General features: G+C 34.3%; 2 protein-coding genes across 2 annotated transcripts; one reads left to right on the forward strand and one right to left on the reverse strand.

Annotated features, from left to right (window-relative positions):
- The first annotated feature begins 558 nt into the window (after positions 1-558).
- LOC138329484 (uncharacterized) lies at positions 559-5,509 on the forward strand. Its single transcript, XM_069276508.1, has 4 exons — positions 559-993; positions 1,762-1,899; positions 3,383-3,559; positions 4,762-5,509. Exons 1-4 carry the CDS (start codon positions 750-752, stop codon positions 4,779-4,781), a joined length of 579 nt encoding a protein of 192 aa, XP_069132609.1. The 5' UTR covers positions 559-749; the 3' UTR covers positions 4,782-5,509.
- Positions 5,510-5,870: 361 nt separating this feature from the next.
- On the reverse strand, positions 5,871-15,179 carry LOC138329483 (glucoside xylosyltransferase 2-like). Its single transcript, XM_069276507.1, has 8 exons — positions 15,100-15,179; positions 14,274-14,501; positions 13,604-13,766; positions 13,183-13,317; positions 12,683-12,875; positions 11,977-12,126; positions 11,316-11,488; positions 5,871-10,232 (listed from the first exon to the last, which is right to left on the reverse strand). Exons 2-8 carry the CDS (start codon positions 14,474-14,476, stop codon positions 10,056-10,058), a joined length of 1,194 nt encoding a protein of 397 aa, XP_069132608.1. The 5' UTR covers positions 14,477-14,501; positions 15,100-15,179; the 3' UTR covers positions 5,871-10,055.
- Positions 15,180-15,810: the final 631 nt, after the last annotated feature.

A 15,810-nucleotide genomic window follows, 5' to 3' on the forward strand; every position in this document is an offset into this window, starting at 1 on the left:
TACAGTTTTGGATAAAAAAGAGAACCCTGTCATACACTTCTACATTGAATTTTTTAAACGTGACATCCATACAATGTCCGTTCTATGGTGACTGCATTCGGCAATGTCGCACTGTTGCATTGGCAAATCCGCCAAGTGAAGAGCGACAGTACGTGCGACAATGCGCAAAGCGACAGTACAATGCGCCTTGCGACAATATCAGCCAACATAATAATAATATATAATTTTACATTTAAATCCTTATTTAGAATTACCAGTACATGCATCTGTTTTTTAAAATAGAAGAATTAAAAATTGCTGTAATGCGGTCAGCGGTAGTAAGTGTCCCTGTATGACAAAGATATACATTAAATTATTTGTCAATCAAAAGTAGCAATCGTGTTTTATAATTACATAATATAGAAACACCTATCATATTACATCCCGCACACTAGCTTGAATAGTACACAGATAAAAAGGACTTTTCGTGACTCCCACAAGGCCAAGACAAATAGACTCTAGGTAAGTAGACCAAGAATAGTTTTCATGTTAAAAACTACCAGAGGTATTGGGGACGTTCACTTCTTACCATGCGTGTCTAATTGTCTACAAATCTGTCGATTATTTTTTATTACTTGCACATTGTGGCACTAGATAATAACATCTTTCGTGGAACAAACGAAAACATTTCTGTAATATTAAGAGAAACGGAAACCAAAAATCCGACGGAAGAAAGTCCATTCTAAATTCATTGGGTATATTAAGAAACAATGGTTGTAACGTGCTGTGTTAATTTCTGTGCGGTAGGAATCCCGCTAATCGTGAGCTCCTTTGTGATGATTTTTGCGTTCGTGTTACATCTGTGTGGGGCTGTATCTCCTACGTGGTTCGACTTCACGTATTCAGCAGGGACCAGTGGGTACCAGGGACTGTTTGGACACTGTTTCATTGCCAACGACAACATCTGTTGTGGTACCGTCAGCAACTACTACAGCACGAACGGCGGTGTGCCAGGTAGGTACCTCTTTCTCATAGTAACAAGGCTTTGGTGTCAATAGCAACAAAATTCGTGGTGCTCCAAAGTTAAATCTATCTAATAGCTTAAAAGGCTTGAGTATTCCAGCAAAAGCAATAGCAACGGAGGTCTGTGTGTCCCATGTTAATTTGTATTATAGCAACAAATGTCTGAGTGTCCCAGGTAATTTACAGGTAAATTTGTATCACAGCAACAAATGTGTGTGTGTCCCAAGTGAATTTGCATTATAGCAATACAGGTCTGTGTTCCAGGTAAATTTGTATCATAGCAACAATACGCTATGTGTCCCAGGTAAATTTGTATTATAGCAACAAAGGTCTGGGTATCTCAGGTAAATTTTATCATAGGAACAAAGGTCTGTGTGTCCCAGGTAAATTTTATCATAGCAACAAAGGTCTGTATGTCATAGGTAAATTTTATCATAGCAACGAAGGTCTATGTGTCTCAGGTAAATTTTATCATAGCAACAGAGATTTGTGTATCTCAGGTAAATTTTATGATAGGAACAAAGGTCTGTGTGTCTCAGGTAAATTTTATCATAGCAACAAACGTCTGTGTATCCCAGGTAAATTTCATCATAGTAACAAAGGTTGTGATGTTAGAGTGTTCGAAAGTAACACTGTTTTCGTTTAGAAAATGGTTAGAAATAGGGTTCAAGGATGAATTGAGGAGAATTTGATTTGTTTGGATCAATTATATACCTTTATAAAACAGCTGCTTTGTAATTTATGTGTTTTCTGTTTCAGATTGGCTCACGGCGACTCAGTACATGGTAGTTATATCGCTGGTGAGTGGTGTTGTCTCGATAGTCTTGGTCTTTGTCGCCTCTTGCTGCGCCTCCAAGACTATCGCTATCCCGGCCGTCGTCACCACAATTCTTACAAGTAAGTCCTCATGTAGTTTCTTGAACTTCATGAAAAGAACATGTAAAAGCGTTGTTCAGTTTGAAAAACAAATCCCATTCCTACATTCTTACATTCCTCAATTTTCTCAATTTTACAATGTACATCTTTAGATATCTAAAAATAGATGGTCATTTGATCTACTGATACAACGTATTTACAAAATGAGTGTTCCAAGCTGTGCGATCTGTTCGTTTACCGTCGGTAAATATTTGACTTCTTTATACAGTAGCTCAGGTAGTTTGGATTTACCTATTCAGGGAACATCTTGAGAATCTTTGGAGGTCTGATTTCACTTCGGTATATTAATTACTAAATGTTGTGCTGTATAATAATCTGTATAGAGATTGTACATCGAGTGACTATTGAATGCAGTTTATTTTCCCTCTTACTGTATACTTCATGATTACATGGTCATGAAATTAAGGCACTGAATCCCCTCTTTCATGTTCATTCAGGATTTCATGACCATGAATGACGCTGGACATGTGTGCAGTCGACCATGGTAACAAATGCTTTAAGAGAGGGGAGATAATGAACCATTACGCACATTGTTCTAATGAAATGGTGACATTACGCACATTGTTCTAATGAAATGGTGACAAGATTTGTACAGTAAAACAAAAAAGCATTTAAAAATAGCATTTATTTAAAAGATCATCAAAAAGCTTCATTCATGATTTTTAAAAAAAAACTTATTTATCATACGATAGCTATAGCTGGAAAGCAACATTAAAGTATTGTAAGGAAAAGGTTTACTTCTTCATGAACCTTTATATCAATAAATGACAATTTGAAATTTACATATGCATTCTAAATTGTATTATTAAATTGAAAGTATATGTGGAATTGATTTTAAATACAATTCAATCACTTTATTAAAGATTCCAAAAAATTCTTTCCGGTTTGCTTATTTCCCTTCCAATCAGTGAGCAGAGCTTGATAATAAGCATATTGTTTCATGAATACTGTAAATATCCGAAAAATTAGAGTATAGAAGAATCAAAATTATTATTACTACAAATAGCAAATTCCTTGTGTTCCTTAATATGGACTATAACAAACTGATATATCAACATTGAGCCAAGAACCCCGAGTACCGAAAAGAACAGACAAACATCTTGGCTCTGACCCCCTGGGGTAGGAGGGGATAGACCAAATAGGAATGAGCAATGATAAATCCTTTAAATCGCTACTAGTCATAGAGTAATGCATGACACTTAACCATATTTGGCCAGAAACATCCTTTTGAGAAGAGGAACAGAGTTTGTATCATTTAAAACTCGGACCCATCTTGGACAGCACCTATGAGGAACAGAGTCCAATAGTGGGAAATTGATGTATTTTTTTAAAAATCCTTGTTGAGGATACACAAACAAAGAGAGCGATAATGACTCTCTGTGCCTCTTGTTATCATTTGAATTTTGAAATTTATTTATGGATGAAATGAATTTTTGTCTTGTAGGTGTTTTGCTTCTGGCTTCAATAATCACGTTTGGCTCCTCCGTATCTTCCGAGAGTTGGACCACCCGCACTGACTATAACTTTGGCTTTTATTTCATCTTTTTCTCCATGCTGGGGTACATTGGATGTGCCGTTCTAATCATAGTTGGTATCTGTACGGCGACGCTCGTTACAAGTGGTAAGTTTCCTGTGTTATTTTGTTTTTGATTTTTGAACATTGGTGTTGGGGGACGCCCCAAAACCATTCAGGTACATGTAAGGACCTGTCTGTTAACCTGGTGATGTGTGGGTGCATCCTCGATACTCCAGGGGTTACTATCACTGATGTTATATCCAACCCTGGACTATCTCATCGTAAAGCTGACTAAACGGTACACTGTGGTTGACTGTATTGCTTTGAAGTTGAGTGTCGCTCTCTCTGTAATCTTTAAAGGATTTTTCTGTTGAACTGCCCTCAGGTTTATACGGAGCCCGCGAAGGGACATGGAAATATATTTATTAATCTGTGCACATGGTTTTCAATCCATCCGCACGGTTTACTAATCCGTGCACATGGTTTGTGAATCCGTTCGCACGGTTTACTAATGTGTACACACGGTTTGCTAATCCGTGCACACGGTTTCACGATTTGTGAATCGAGCAAACGGATTGACAAATCATGTGCACGGATTAATAAATATATTCCATGTCCCTTTGCGGGCTCTGTAGGTTTACTATGAGAAAGTCCAGGGTGATATGACACCAATGATAGTAATAGTAACCCCTGGAGTATCGCAGAAGAAGTGGGCGATATGATGAGGTAAGAGAACAAGAGCTGTTGGAGAACAGCAAAGCTCGCCTATTTACTATTTAAACATGGAAATATGACAAATTAACAGACTCAAAACCCCCCTAAAGGGCCCCAAATTGGTTGTATTATCACGTTCAGCATCCATACACATTAGGAAAATAAAATCATAAACATTTATGATGACTTAAGCTTAAACAATAGACAAAATAGAAACTTGCTCAAAAACGTTAACATGGAAATATGACAAATTAACAGACTCAAAAAAACCATAAAGGGCCCCAAATTGGTTGTATTATCACGTTCAGCATCCTTATACATTAGGAAAATAAAATCATAAACATTTATGATGACTTAAGCTTAAACAATTGACGAAACAGAAACTTGCTCAAAAACTTTAACGTGAAATGGGACGCCAACGCTGACGCCGACGCCGGGGTGACAACATTAGCTCCCCTATTCTTCGAATAGGCGAGCTAAAATGATAATAATACAAATGGAAGGATACGTTTTCTGACTGTTGTCAATTAGAAACCGAGGGAGTTGTAGCCAGGTTCAAAATTGAACATGGTTTTTTACTTTTTACTTTACAGTTGTACCAGGACCTTTGTAACCCTGGAAGAGTGGTTCAAGCTGACAGAGGTATGCCAATCAGTGACTAAAGGTGTTAACGTGCACTGGAAAGAGTGTCACCTACATCTACCAATATCATCACTCGAGCTCCAACTCATATTGGATCTATTTACGTGTCATTGTTATCTAGAAATTTTCAAGTATCACGATGATTTACCAGAGACTCTGAGCGAGTGGGCGTTTGCAAAACTCTCTTTTCAATGACTGGTGCGCTGAGTCTAAGAATGATGGACTTTTCCCAACTTTAAATGTCACAGAAAAATCAGATGTGAATGTCTTCCAACAACTTACATGTGAAATGCACCAAATATATTGAGTCTGTATTATGCATATTCAAGTTTGGATGATCTTGACCTACTGTCAAGGTCACAGTGGTCAAATACAACTTACAACTACTACTGAAGCGTTCCTAGTATACATTGTCTTATTTGTTATTCAAGACAATGTGAGCATGTTAACCCATTGATCCTCTTGTGTTGATGTAAAGACTTTTCCCACTACTGTATACTTTGACCAATACTGAGTTGTATCGTACCAATAGTCAGAGAGAACACATGACCCTCATCACATGTAATGGATTTTATTGGTGTCAATTATCATAAGCATCTCATTCTTATAACATATCTCGTATTCTTATGCTTATTACTCCATCTTATAAATCTGACATCTTATGAAGTATACTGGAATAAATAATATACATTGTTATCAAGTCAATTTTGATTTTATTTTGTTGAAATATTTAAAGATGCTCCACCTCCGACAGAGCATAAATGATATTCATCATTTGAACAATAATCGGTGTTTAATCGTGTATAAATATGTCTAGTTAACACATAAAATAATTTATTTTGCCTTTGGTTCATGCGTAATCAGTGCTTCATTCCATTTAGGATAGTGTCACGGAATTTTTTCGGAATGCAATTAATTATTTTTCATATTTTTAACTTGAAGTTAATTAGAAGCTCAAACTCTTCAATGTGGTAATGGTGTAAAGTAAGTAACTTTTAATTTGTAACTGAAGAAAAATACTAAATCGTCTGCTTCTGTTCTTGAAAGTGAAAAAATACCATTTGTCAGCGGTGGAGCATCTTTAATCAGAGAAACAATCCAACCATTGTAACAATAAATGCAACATTTGATATAACAGATCTCAGTGACATATATCTTAAACATGTAAGGAATATCATTTAAAAGATCAAGTTTAAAGCATAAACACACGAGGAGCCAGAATCTATCCGACAGTGTACTTAACAGAATAGAATGTAAAAAGGGACAAGTACAGAAACTAAAATCCATTCTTTTCTTTAAATATTACACTTGTGACAATTTCTGTAAAAATATACAAAAATATCTATACAAAATTGATGTGTCTTGCACCTCTCTGAGAAAAAAATCTACTGAAGTATAAAGCAAACCAAAATGTAGCACTTTAGCATTTGTGTAAAGATCTGCTGATTATAGAGGTCTTATTACAACTTCAATTGGAATACTATTATATTTCTTCTCGTGATCATTCAAGGCAAAAATCAGAATGACTATGAAAAGGAAATTAAAGGAGACAGATCTACATAAATTTAACATTAATTAAACAAGTCAATATGGTGGTGCTTTTTTATATTGAAGAAAAATGGTACATTAACAACATACTAGTACTAAACCGGACATGTTTCAGAGTGCAAATTTTCTTGCCCTAAAAGATCAAACATTAAAATCACTGGTAACAACTATCTTTTTACAGGCTATTGAATGACAACTAAATGATAACACTATAGCACTATCTGGTCTTCATGTGTAAACTTTGAGGGAGATCAAAAACTTATCACAAAGCATTTACAACTAATATGTAATTCTATCATACACCATAAATTGATCAGTAAAAGATATTGTTCGTATAGCACCACTTGTAAGGGTTAAAAATAACATATAACCATATTATATACTTACATTGAGACATCTGTTGTGCACAACCATCCGGACAACTTTTACTAGCGCAACCATTATAAACATACACATACTGTCTCCATGTATATCTCTTTGGAAAAAAAATCTGCTTAATATGACCACTTTCTCAAGGTCGAAAAAGGTGAATTTCAACACAATTTGACCTGTGTATAAAGATCACATGGCTATACAGACAATGTTTTCTTGGTCCCTTGAGTGGCATTTGTAGACAGGTTTGACTGTAATTGTCACATATCTTTACACCAAACCTCTTATAATTCATAATAAGAGTCGTAAACCCACGAGACCCTACTGTATTGTTTGAGGGTAGAGCAGGGTTTCCATGGTGATACAATAAGGCAATTATTGAACTAGTTCAATAATTTTGTAAGGCAAGCGGAAAAATAGAATTATTACAAGTTTCATATATACCTGATATATACCTAACACCAAATGACAACTGATGTCTTTCAAATCTATAACCATTGTATTTGTTTACATTCCTTTACAATCTCTATAGAGCAATTTTCTGTTTAATCAGACAATATTTAAATCAGAAGCCTCTATTATGTTTCCATGGTAACAATTATTACACCATGCGATATGTGAAATTATAAGCATCCAATGGAACATATATTGTAACATGAAAATATTTCTGATTCAACTTAACTGTAATAGTGTATTGTAGAGAGGATTTTTTGAGGCATAGAATCTTTCGTTACAAACATACAAAATGTATCATCAAATATAAAATTTCACAAGTGAACAATTTCAATATAAATGCACAGCACAAACAATTATTACACCATGAACTGTTTGGTTAAAAAAAGGTATTATTATTTATTATACGGAGGTTTCGAGATCCCAAAACGATGTGCAATACCATTACTATTTGATTACTATTTACCATCAGTTAGTCCCACCTTCCGGTGATTATGACGTCACAAAACTCACATCAAATGATGGTGGGTTTAATCGACGGTAAATTGCACTTTACCCACGTCGTTTTGGGATCTTGAAACCCCTGCATTGTACACATATATATATATAATAATAAAATCTGGCTTGGCAACATAAATTGGTACACAAACATATCTATGTTTATAGTATTACAATGCCCCTAACATGGCAACAGGCTAGATTATTACATGAACACATATCTTATACCAACACTATTTAAAAACATTTCATTCAATTCCATTTTTATCACATAATCCGCCCGATATATATCCTGTGACTTTGCCTTTTGACATTGAGATTTTTCGATATGTACATGAACATTTTGTAGGTTGTTGTAGTTATGTGATGAAAAATATCTTAAATTTGTGTTCATTTTATATGAGATTTTATGAAAATTGTCTCAAACTTCTCAGATATCTTTCATAAAATCTTTTAACGAAAATTCAATTAATCCTACTAACAAACATACATTACAGTTGAAATACTGGCTAGTCTCGGGAAATACACTCATGTCGCCTGCGACTGTATTGCATTGCTTCCCTTGGGATCACAAAATGTTGTAAAGCCCACAGGTAGCCTTGGGTTTTACAACATTTTGTTACAACATTTTGTGATCCTCCGGTAGAATATCTCTATCCTTCATAGTCATATATGATCAAGACTAATAATATTACCCCAACATTCAAACACCTTATACACTGCATGTTCTTTTTCATTCTGTTCAATCATCATACTAAGGTAAAGATATAAGGAGCGGTTATTGAAATAAAAAAACCCATCAGAGATATTAAATAAAAGGGCAACAATATACGGGTGTAACAGCAATTGATTTTTAATTGCTATGTTTGATAAAGAAACACTATAATGAGACTATAATTCATAAGTACATCATGTGACAGAATATAAAAGGGCCTAGGTCATCGCTAATGTAAACAAACTTTATCTATCTAATTTTCCTTTAGAATTAACTGGTGAATATGATAATTCTCTTAAGGTTTTGAATTTCAAACATATGACCTTAATAATGGATTGAGGTAATAAACAAAATAATTTCTCACTCTATCATGTGTAATAGCTTTCAGAACCTCACTAGTCTCCGGATCTTTTAGAAGAAGGAAACAAAACACCACCCAGCACCCTTTTTAAGGAAAATACAGGAAGTGACCTTTATAGAAGGACAAGGTCAATAAGATGAGCAGACTTCCTAGCTGTTTGCATGCATGAGAAGCCTGTTGGTGAGATATAAAGAGTCTTCTTAAATATCAAAGATTTTTTTTTTTCAATTTCTTTAAATGCTAAAAGGATTTTCGACTTAGTGACATTGATAATATGTAATTAATGTAATATTTAATAAAGATAATATGTATGTTAAATCTTTCTGCACTCATGGTACAATAATTACTGTAGAGTTGCTAATATATATATGTGGGGGCTTTAATTTCGCTAAATTCGTGGATCCATCCAAATTCTTGAAATTTAAAACCTCAGGAAATTTATCAAAATTATGGATGACATATCATAGCCTGTTGTATGAATGACAGTTTCAAAGATAACTCGCGAAAATAATCCCCCGCAAATAAGTTCCAAACAGCTAATCACGAAATTTTACACCAGCGAAATTTAACAATACAGTACAGTAAACATGCATAGGCCATTTATCCTTTGAGATGCATTATCATGTTGTAATTCACATGTAAAATACATGAAAGTTCATGTAATATAAGATACAATGCCGATGTTAGAGGTATTACATGTTGTAAAACATTATTAAATCCATGGAAAGAAGGCATTTATTCAACTTCAACTCTTCTCCAGTAAATAGGAGGGGCACTAATTAAGTCTTTGCATATTACAGAGTTTGCTCCCTTGCGGGTAGGTATTGATTGTAAAGTCATTATTTTGTGAGCCCAATTCACGTGGTTTTCTCCGAAAAGTATGATGTTACGCTCGCAAACACATTTCGTCACAATCAATACCTACCCGCAAGGGCAGATTACTCTGTAATATGCCAATACAGAATAGGGGGAGGGATGCTTATTACAGCAAATATGGTAATACCATTATACTAATACATACATATTTGAATACTTCTGACAAAGGTAAAAAATATCAGACAGTCGATACAAGTGTATATATATGACCACTTTTATCTCAATACTGTTTTACCGATTATCAACTTTCCAAAACACGAACTGGATATTTTGGTTGATGGATTGAAATTTTTTACAATGGTAAAAAGGAAATGATCACAGTCTGCATTTAAATTTTCTACAATGTAATTATATAATACAAACATTTGATGATGATAGTTCCTATGATTGGAAAATAAATGTAGAATCACAAAATTTCACCATCAAGGTTTCCCGCCATAGCTCTCCTTATTTTTATATATATCTAATGAGTCTATATATCTTTCTATTTGCTTGTAGAATATATGAGGAAATTTTCCACATGCTGTGTGCTTCGTTTTTTCTAATTCTCTCTTCAACGTCACAAGCATGTCGTACTTTAGATCTGCCCCAAACTGGTGCTAGGAATTAGAAAAAAAATATTACATCAACACTATATTCAGAAATTAGAGATTTGCATCAAGACCAGAAATAAAGTTCTAAAACAGGCATTTGTATGGCCTGCATTGCTGACAAATATATATTTTCTATTAAAAACAGAATCAGATAAAAAAAAATCAGTGAAAAAAATATATGTGCCTACTCAATTAGCATTATTTGATGTAATTAAATGCCCTATATGGAATGAGGTACTGACTCTGCAGAGAGCAAAAGCAACGCAAATCATTTTATATACATTTTTTAAGTTCTTGACCAGTAAACATCAATCAATGTCCAAACGATAACTACTGTTTAGGCTCTGTCTGCGGTGGAGCTTTAAACTTATAACCATTACTGTGCTCTTCATAAAGCAATTCAAAATGTTTATTATATCATTCACCCCTGATGACACATTTGAACTCTTCCAAATTCAAATGCCGGAATAGTTCATTAATCATAAATGGATTTTCAGGGGTGAACGACTTAAAAACATAACTGCCTTTGCAGCCACATATCAAATGGGAACTGAAGCAGATGGAAGAGACATGGTAACACTATGCCCGGCTGTATTCATTATTGCAAATTCATGATTCAGCCGAGATCATTACTCATTCACCATAACACAGTCTAAAGGGAGGAATCCCCCTGCTGTACCTAACCAAACAACAGAGTAAAACAAAGGGAAGTCACTCTGGTAAATTGAATAATATCAAACTGGCTGAAAAAATGGAAGTCAATTTGGACCCAGTATCATGAACATTCCTTAACTTTAAGGATTTTCTTAACTTAAAATTTCCCATAGGAAATCATTACAGAAGTTGAGGAAGCCATATTAAGTTAAAGACGCTCCACTGCCGACAGAGCATAAACGATATCCATCATTTGAACAATAACAGATGTTTTATCATGTATATATGTGTCTAATTAGCACAAAAATGCATTAAAAATAATTAAATTTGCTTTGGGTGCATGCACAATCAGTACTTCATTCCAGATAGGACATAGTGCCAAGATTTTTTCGGGAAACTGTAAATCAGAATGTGTCAGCTGATGTAGATACCTACCCTCACAAAGGAGTCGTATGTGGCTTTAAATGCGGGCTGTTTATCATTGTGCATCACCCGTCTGTTCCCATGTAGGACGTTGGCCCCATGTTTGTCTCCACCTCTACACACACTCATATACATACAGTGATCTGGTCGGTAATTCCACTCACAAGGGTATATGTATAGTTGTTCTGTAAACAGGAAACAAAACATCCCTAACTCAAAAAGCAGGAGCTAGGACTAGGGAAAAACTTGGTACAAGTTGTCCAATTGGTTTAGTGTATTTGAATAAACATTGACAATAATTGTATAAGTTTAGTGAGGGTTAAAAATTACTTTGAAATCAACAAAATCCTTATATCAGTTCAAGTTTGCTCTCATGGTAACTCATTCGGCCCCAAGATTCATAATGGAACTGTTCCAGCCTTGGAGCTAGGAGGATTCAGGGCTGTCTTTAGGGGTCAATAAGTTAATATGATTTTACAAATAATGTGTGCATAAAAAGATAAAAAGTATAATATTAAACAGTCAGCAGGAAATGTTACCTGGTCCCGATTTCTTGAAACAAAAAGTACCAACTTCATTGAGTCTGTTTTTTTTCTTTTTGCCTATTGGTTTTATTTTTATCAAATGATGACCAAGTATATTTATCTATGTTTTTTTTACTTAAATAACCTACCAGGATAGTAATGGAAATAGATGTTGAGAAGATCCTGATCTCCCCAGGTTATTTTTAATTTGTAATCATTGTAGTAATGTTTGAGGGACTGTAGCCATGGCGACTGACGTATCCGTGTAAGATTCATCAGCATCACCCCAGAATTCACACCTGCAAAGTTGACAAAAACCCAAACTATATTATACTGATTTACATCAACTTTATTAAAATACAGTTAAACCTGTCTATAAAGAATGTCAAAGAGATGTAGCAAAAATATGGACAGGTGTCCTTTATATATAGATATGTCCTTGAAAGCTGGTTTGACTGTAGGACTACAAACATACAATGTCCCTGCCACCTTATAACAATTAATATAATTTGACCAGGGAATGATAGTAAGCAAACTTGGCCCTTGTTACATCTGACAAAACTTCATCAAAAAATAGTTACCATTTACACGTTTTAGAGATGAGAGAAATATATCTACCAATCAGAATTAAAGGTTCATAACCAATGTGTGTAATTATACATATGGTTGATGCTAGTAAGTAAAACTGATCCCAAGTATTTTGTGATACATTTACTGGTAAAAATAAAATTTCTTTGAAAATGATCAACATTTACAGTTGTTAGGGAGTAGAAACTGAAGAGTGACAGATGAACAAACAGAACAAAAATTGATATTCCCTGTTTTGATAAAGTGGGGGCAATAACATAAAATGACCTTGTTCTCCATAATAGGGATGTCTGGCAAACCTCGGGTACCAGCTAGACTGCTTATCTTCATGTTCCGGGGACAAAGCTACCATCTGAGTACTGTTGAACTTCTGAAGAAAAGCCCAGATATCTTCTAGAGGACGTAAAAACAGGATGTCCGTGTCGACGTACAGCAAGGCTTCTACATCTGTCAGCAGGTCCTGTACCGATAGATTCAACAGTCACATTCTTTTTCTTTACAAACAGCAATGGATTAATTAAGAACATCAGACAATATGCCTGTATATGAAGGAATAACATTTGGTTTGATAAGTTTACCATCCTATTAGCAGCCAGGCTCCTTTCAAGATGTGCCAAGTTTAAATGGTAAAGGTAAGTTAGAGTACCTGGAGAAAAACCACTGACTAGCAATCAGATTCAAATTCACGATCCTGAGGTGGAGAGCTTGTGGTAATATGTCATTTAACTACCATTACCAGCCCCAATTTTTCTATCTCTCTCACTTACAGGTATGAAGAGTCGTTGAGATGCACATGGTTTAAAGAGATTCTTCCATTCATTAGGTTTTTCTCCTGACGGGAAACTTAGGTTGTAGATGTGGTACTCTACTCTTGTCCGTAAATCGTCAGGCCAAAAGTCAATCTGAAAAAGGGGAAATAACTCATTTAATACATATTCAGGACTGGAGCTGATACGTTTTTAAAGGAATTTTACTGCTATGCAGTTCACATTGGTTTTTATTATTTCTCTTGTTATCATATTTCATTATACATGTATGTAAATAAGAAAGTTTATGAAATATTGATATGATAAATGTTTTATTGCTACATGCATTTCCTTTCGGTTGAACGTTCTGTTCATAATTAGAGTTTAATTAATTATATAATCTTATAATCACATGGAACATAAATATGTAAAAGTTATATACCTGCCGTCTGAAGTAATCTTGCAGATGTAATTCAGCAAAGATGTGAAAAACAAGTGGTGTTTTTGTGAAGAGGACAGCAGACTTGAGAAGGATGACAGATTCTTTCTCTCGGTCTCCGCAGGCCACTAGAGACAAGTGTATACCATTTCTCCATGCTTCATTCCTGTTAACATCAAACAAACTCACATCATTTCTAAACATTTCTCTCATAGATCAAAATCAAACATGTCATTTCACATACAGGAGCCTGGAGTTAACTCCCATATCAGTTACTGTATATGCAATTTTGACAAAAAGAAAAATATTTCTTCACACTTTTATACCTAAGTACCCCACCTTTTGATACTTTTTATACTCATCAAGCATACAGTAACTAAATGCTTTGGTTCTTTTGATAAGTGTCTTATGAAAGAAATAAAAAGTTACAAAAAATTATCAATAAAAATACTATTGAAAGTTTATCTTATTTACAAATAGACATTATCTAGGTCAGACTCAGCTTGCATCACAAAAATGTCTGACTAAAATATTAGCATAATGATTTTTTTCTAAATACATATATTTTCTTAATTCTTGTTTAATATTGAAATCATTTTAGAACTCTTAATGTCATTCATGTTCGATATATGATACATATTTTCATGTATTTTCAGTATTTATAATACTGCACCTGAGAGGTTTATCAACAGCTGCAATGTTGGAAGGCTGACCTCCACTTTCTTTGCTTGACTGGACACCATGCTGCTGGTTATTTAAAATTTCTGGCATCACTTGGGAATCGCTGTCATTTTGGTTTTGAAGAGCAAAAAAGAGGTAGACTGCCACAAATACCACTACCGACAATCCCAACTTAAACAACATTTTACACTTCATCTGTATTTATCAAGGAATAACATTGCTGAAAAAAATCACAGATTGTTTAGAACATTCGTAGTTATTATATGTTCAAATTTAAAATGAAACATTTGACAGGTATTTTGTTAATTAATCTGTATTAAAATACAGATTCTTATTCGTCATTTTACGTGTAATCAGATTAAATTTGGCAGTATATATTGTCAAATTTAGCTATATAACCAGATTTACAAAATTAGTGGTGCTACCGGACCTGATCTGCTGATATATAACATTGCTGAAAAAAAATCACAGATTGTTTAGAACATTTGTAGTTATTAAATGTTCAAATTTAAAATGAAACATTTGACAGGTATTTTGTTAATTAATCTGTATTAAAATACAGATTCTTATTCGTCATTTTACGTGTAATCAGATTAAATTTGGCAGTATATATTGTCAAATTTAGCTATATAACCAGATTTAGATTTACAAAATTAGTGGTGCTACCGGACCTGATCTGCTGATATTCTCAACCAGTCCCGTTTGATGAATTTATAAGAGCATGTGCAAATGATTACAGGGTGCGGCTTAAATTGATCCGTGTCTAAATTTCAAACTGAATAGTGAAAGCACTCTGTATGTGAAAATCAAACGCATACCTATCACATCACACTGTCAGGAGTCAGAACAACGCCTTTGTTTGAAAAAGGGAGGCAGAACAGTATATCCCGGAAGTAAAAATAATTTTTACCTTCATAACTAGAGAGTTCCAAAGTTCTACTTTCACTTCTGTGGCAAAACTCGCCGTCTTCAGACAAGTCATAGGTATATTCGTTTATTCGGAACAACCGGTTCGACCGTTTGTAAAAGTCATTATTTCAGGTATAAATCCTGACGGACCTGCAGTTTCTGATACAGGCCTGCGAGGGTTTTGTCAAAGCTCGTCTGAAAACGATATAATATCACCAGGTCCGTCTTTAATTCATAAACGAACAACTAGGTCCGACCAGTCAAACCGCATAATCGAAAACGGCCAAGTCATAGTATATAGGGCTACCGTCGCATAAAGGGTGCCTGGACTAGTTAGATAACAAATTATTGCAAATAATGTATTCAGTTTTAAAATGAAATAAATTAATGACGAGACTCTTGAATTGATTTAAATAAATAATTATTTGACTGAATAATAAATAGTTAAACTTGTTCTATGTGATATTACAAATACATGTATGTTCAAAATATTGAAAAAATTTTTGACTCCTCAAAATAAGATTTTTTTTATAAATATATTTTCGTGAATAAGTGGGCATGTGGAAAATTACTTACAAAAATATGTACATGCTAATCAAAAATGTTTTTAAGCACAATTT

The sequence above is a fragment of the Argopecten irradians genome, chromosome 8, assembly GCF_041381155.1.
Source record: "Argopecten irradians isolate NY chromosome 8, Ai_NY, whole genome shotgun sequence".
Classification (NCBI taxonomy): domain Eukaryota; kingdom Metazoa; phylum Mollusca; class Bivalvia; order Pectinida; family Pectinidae; genus Argopecten; species Argopecten irradians.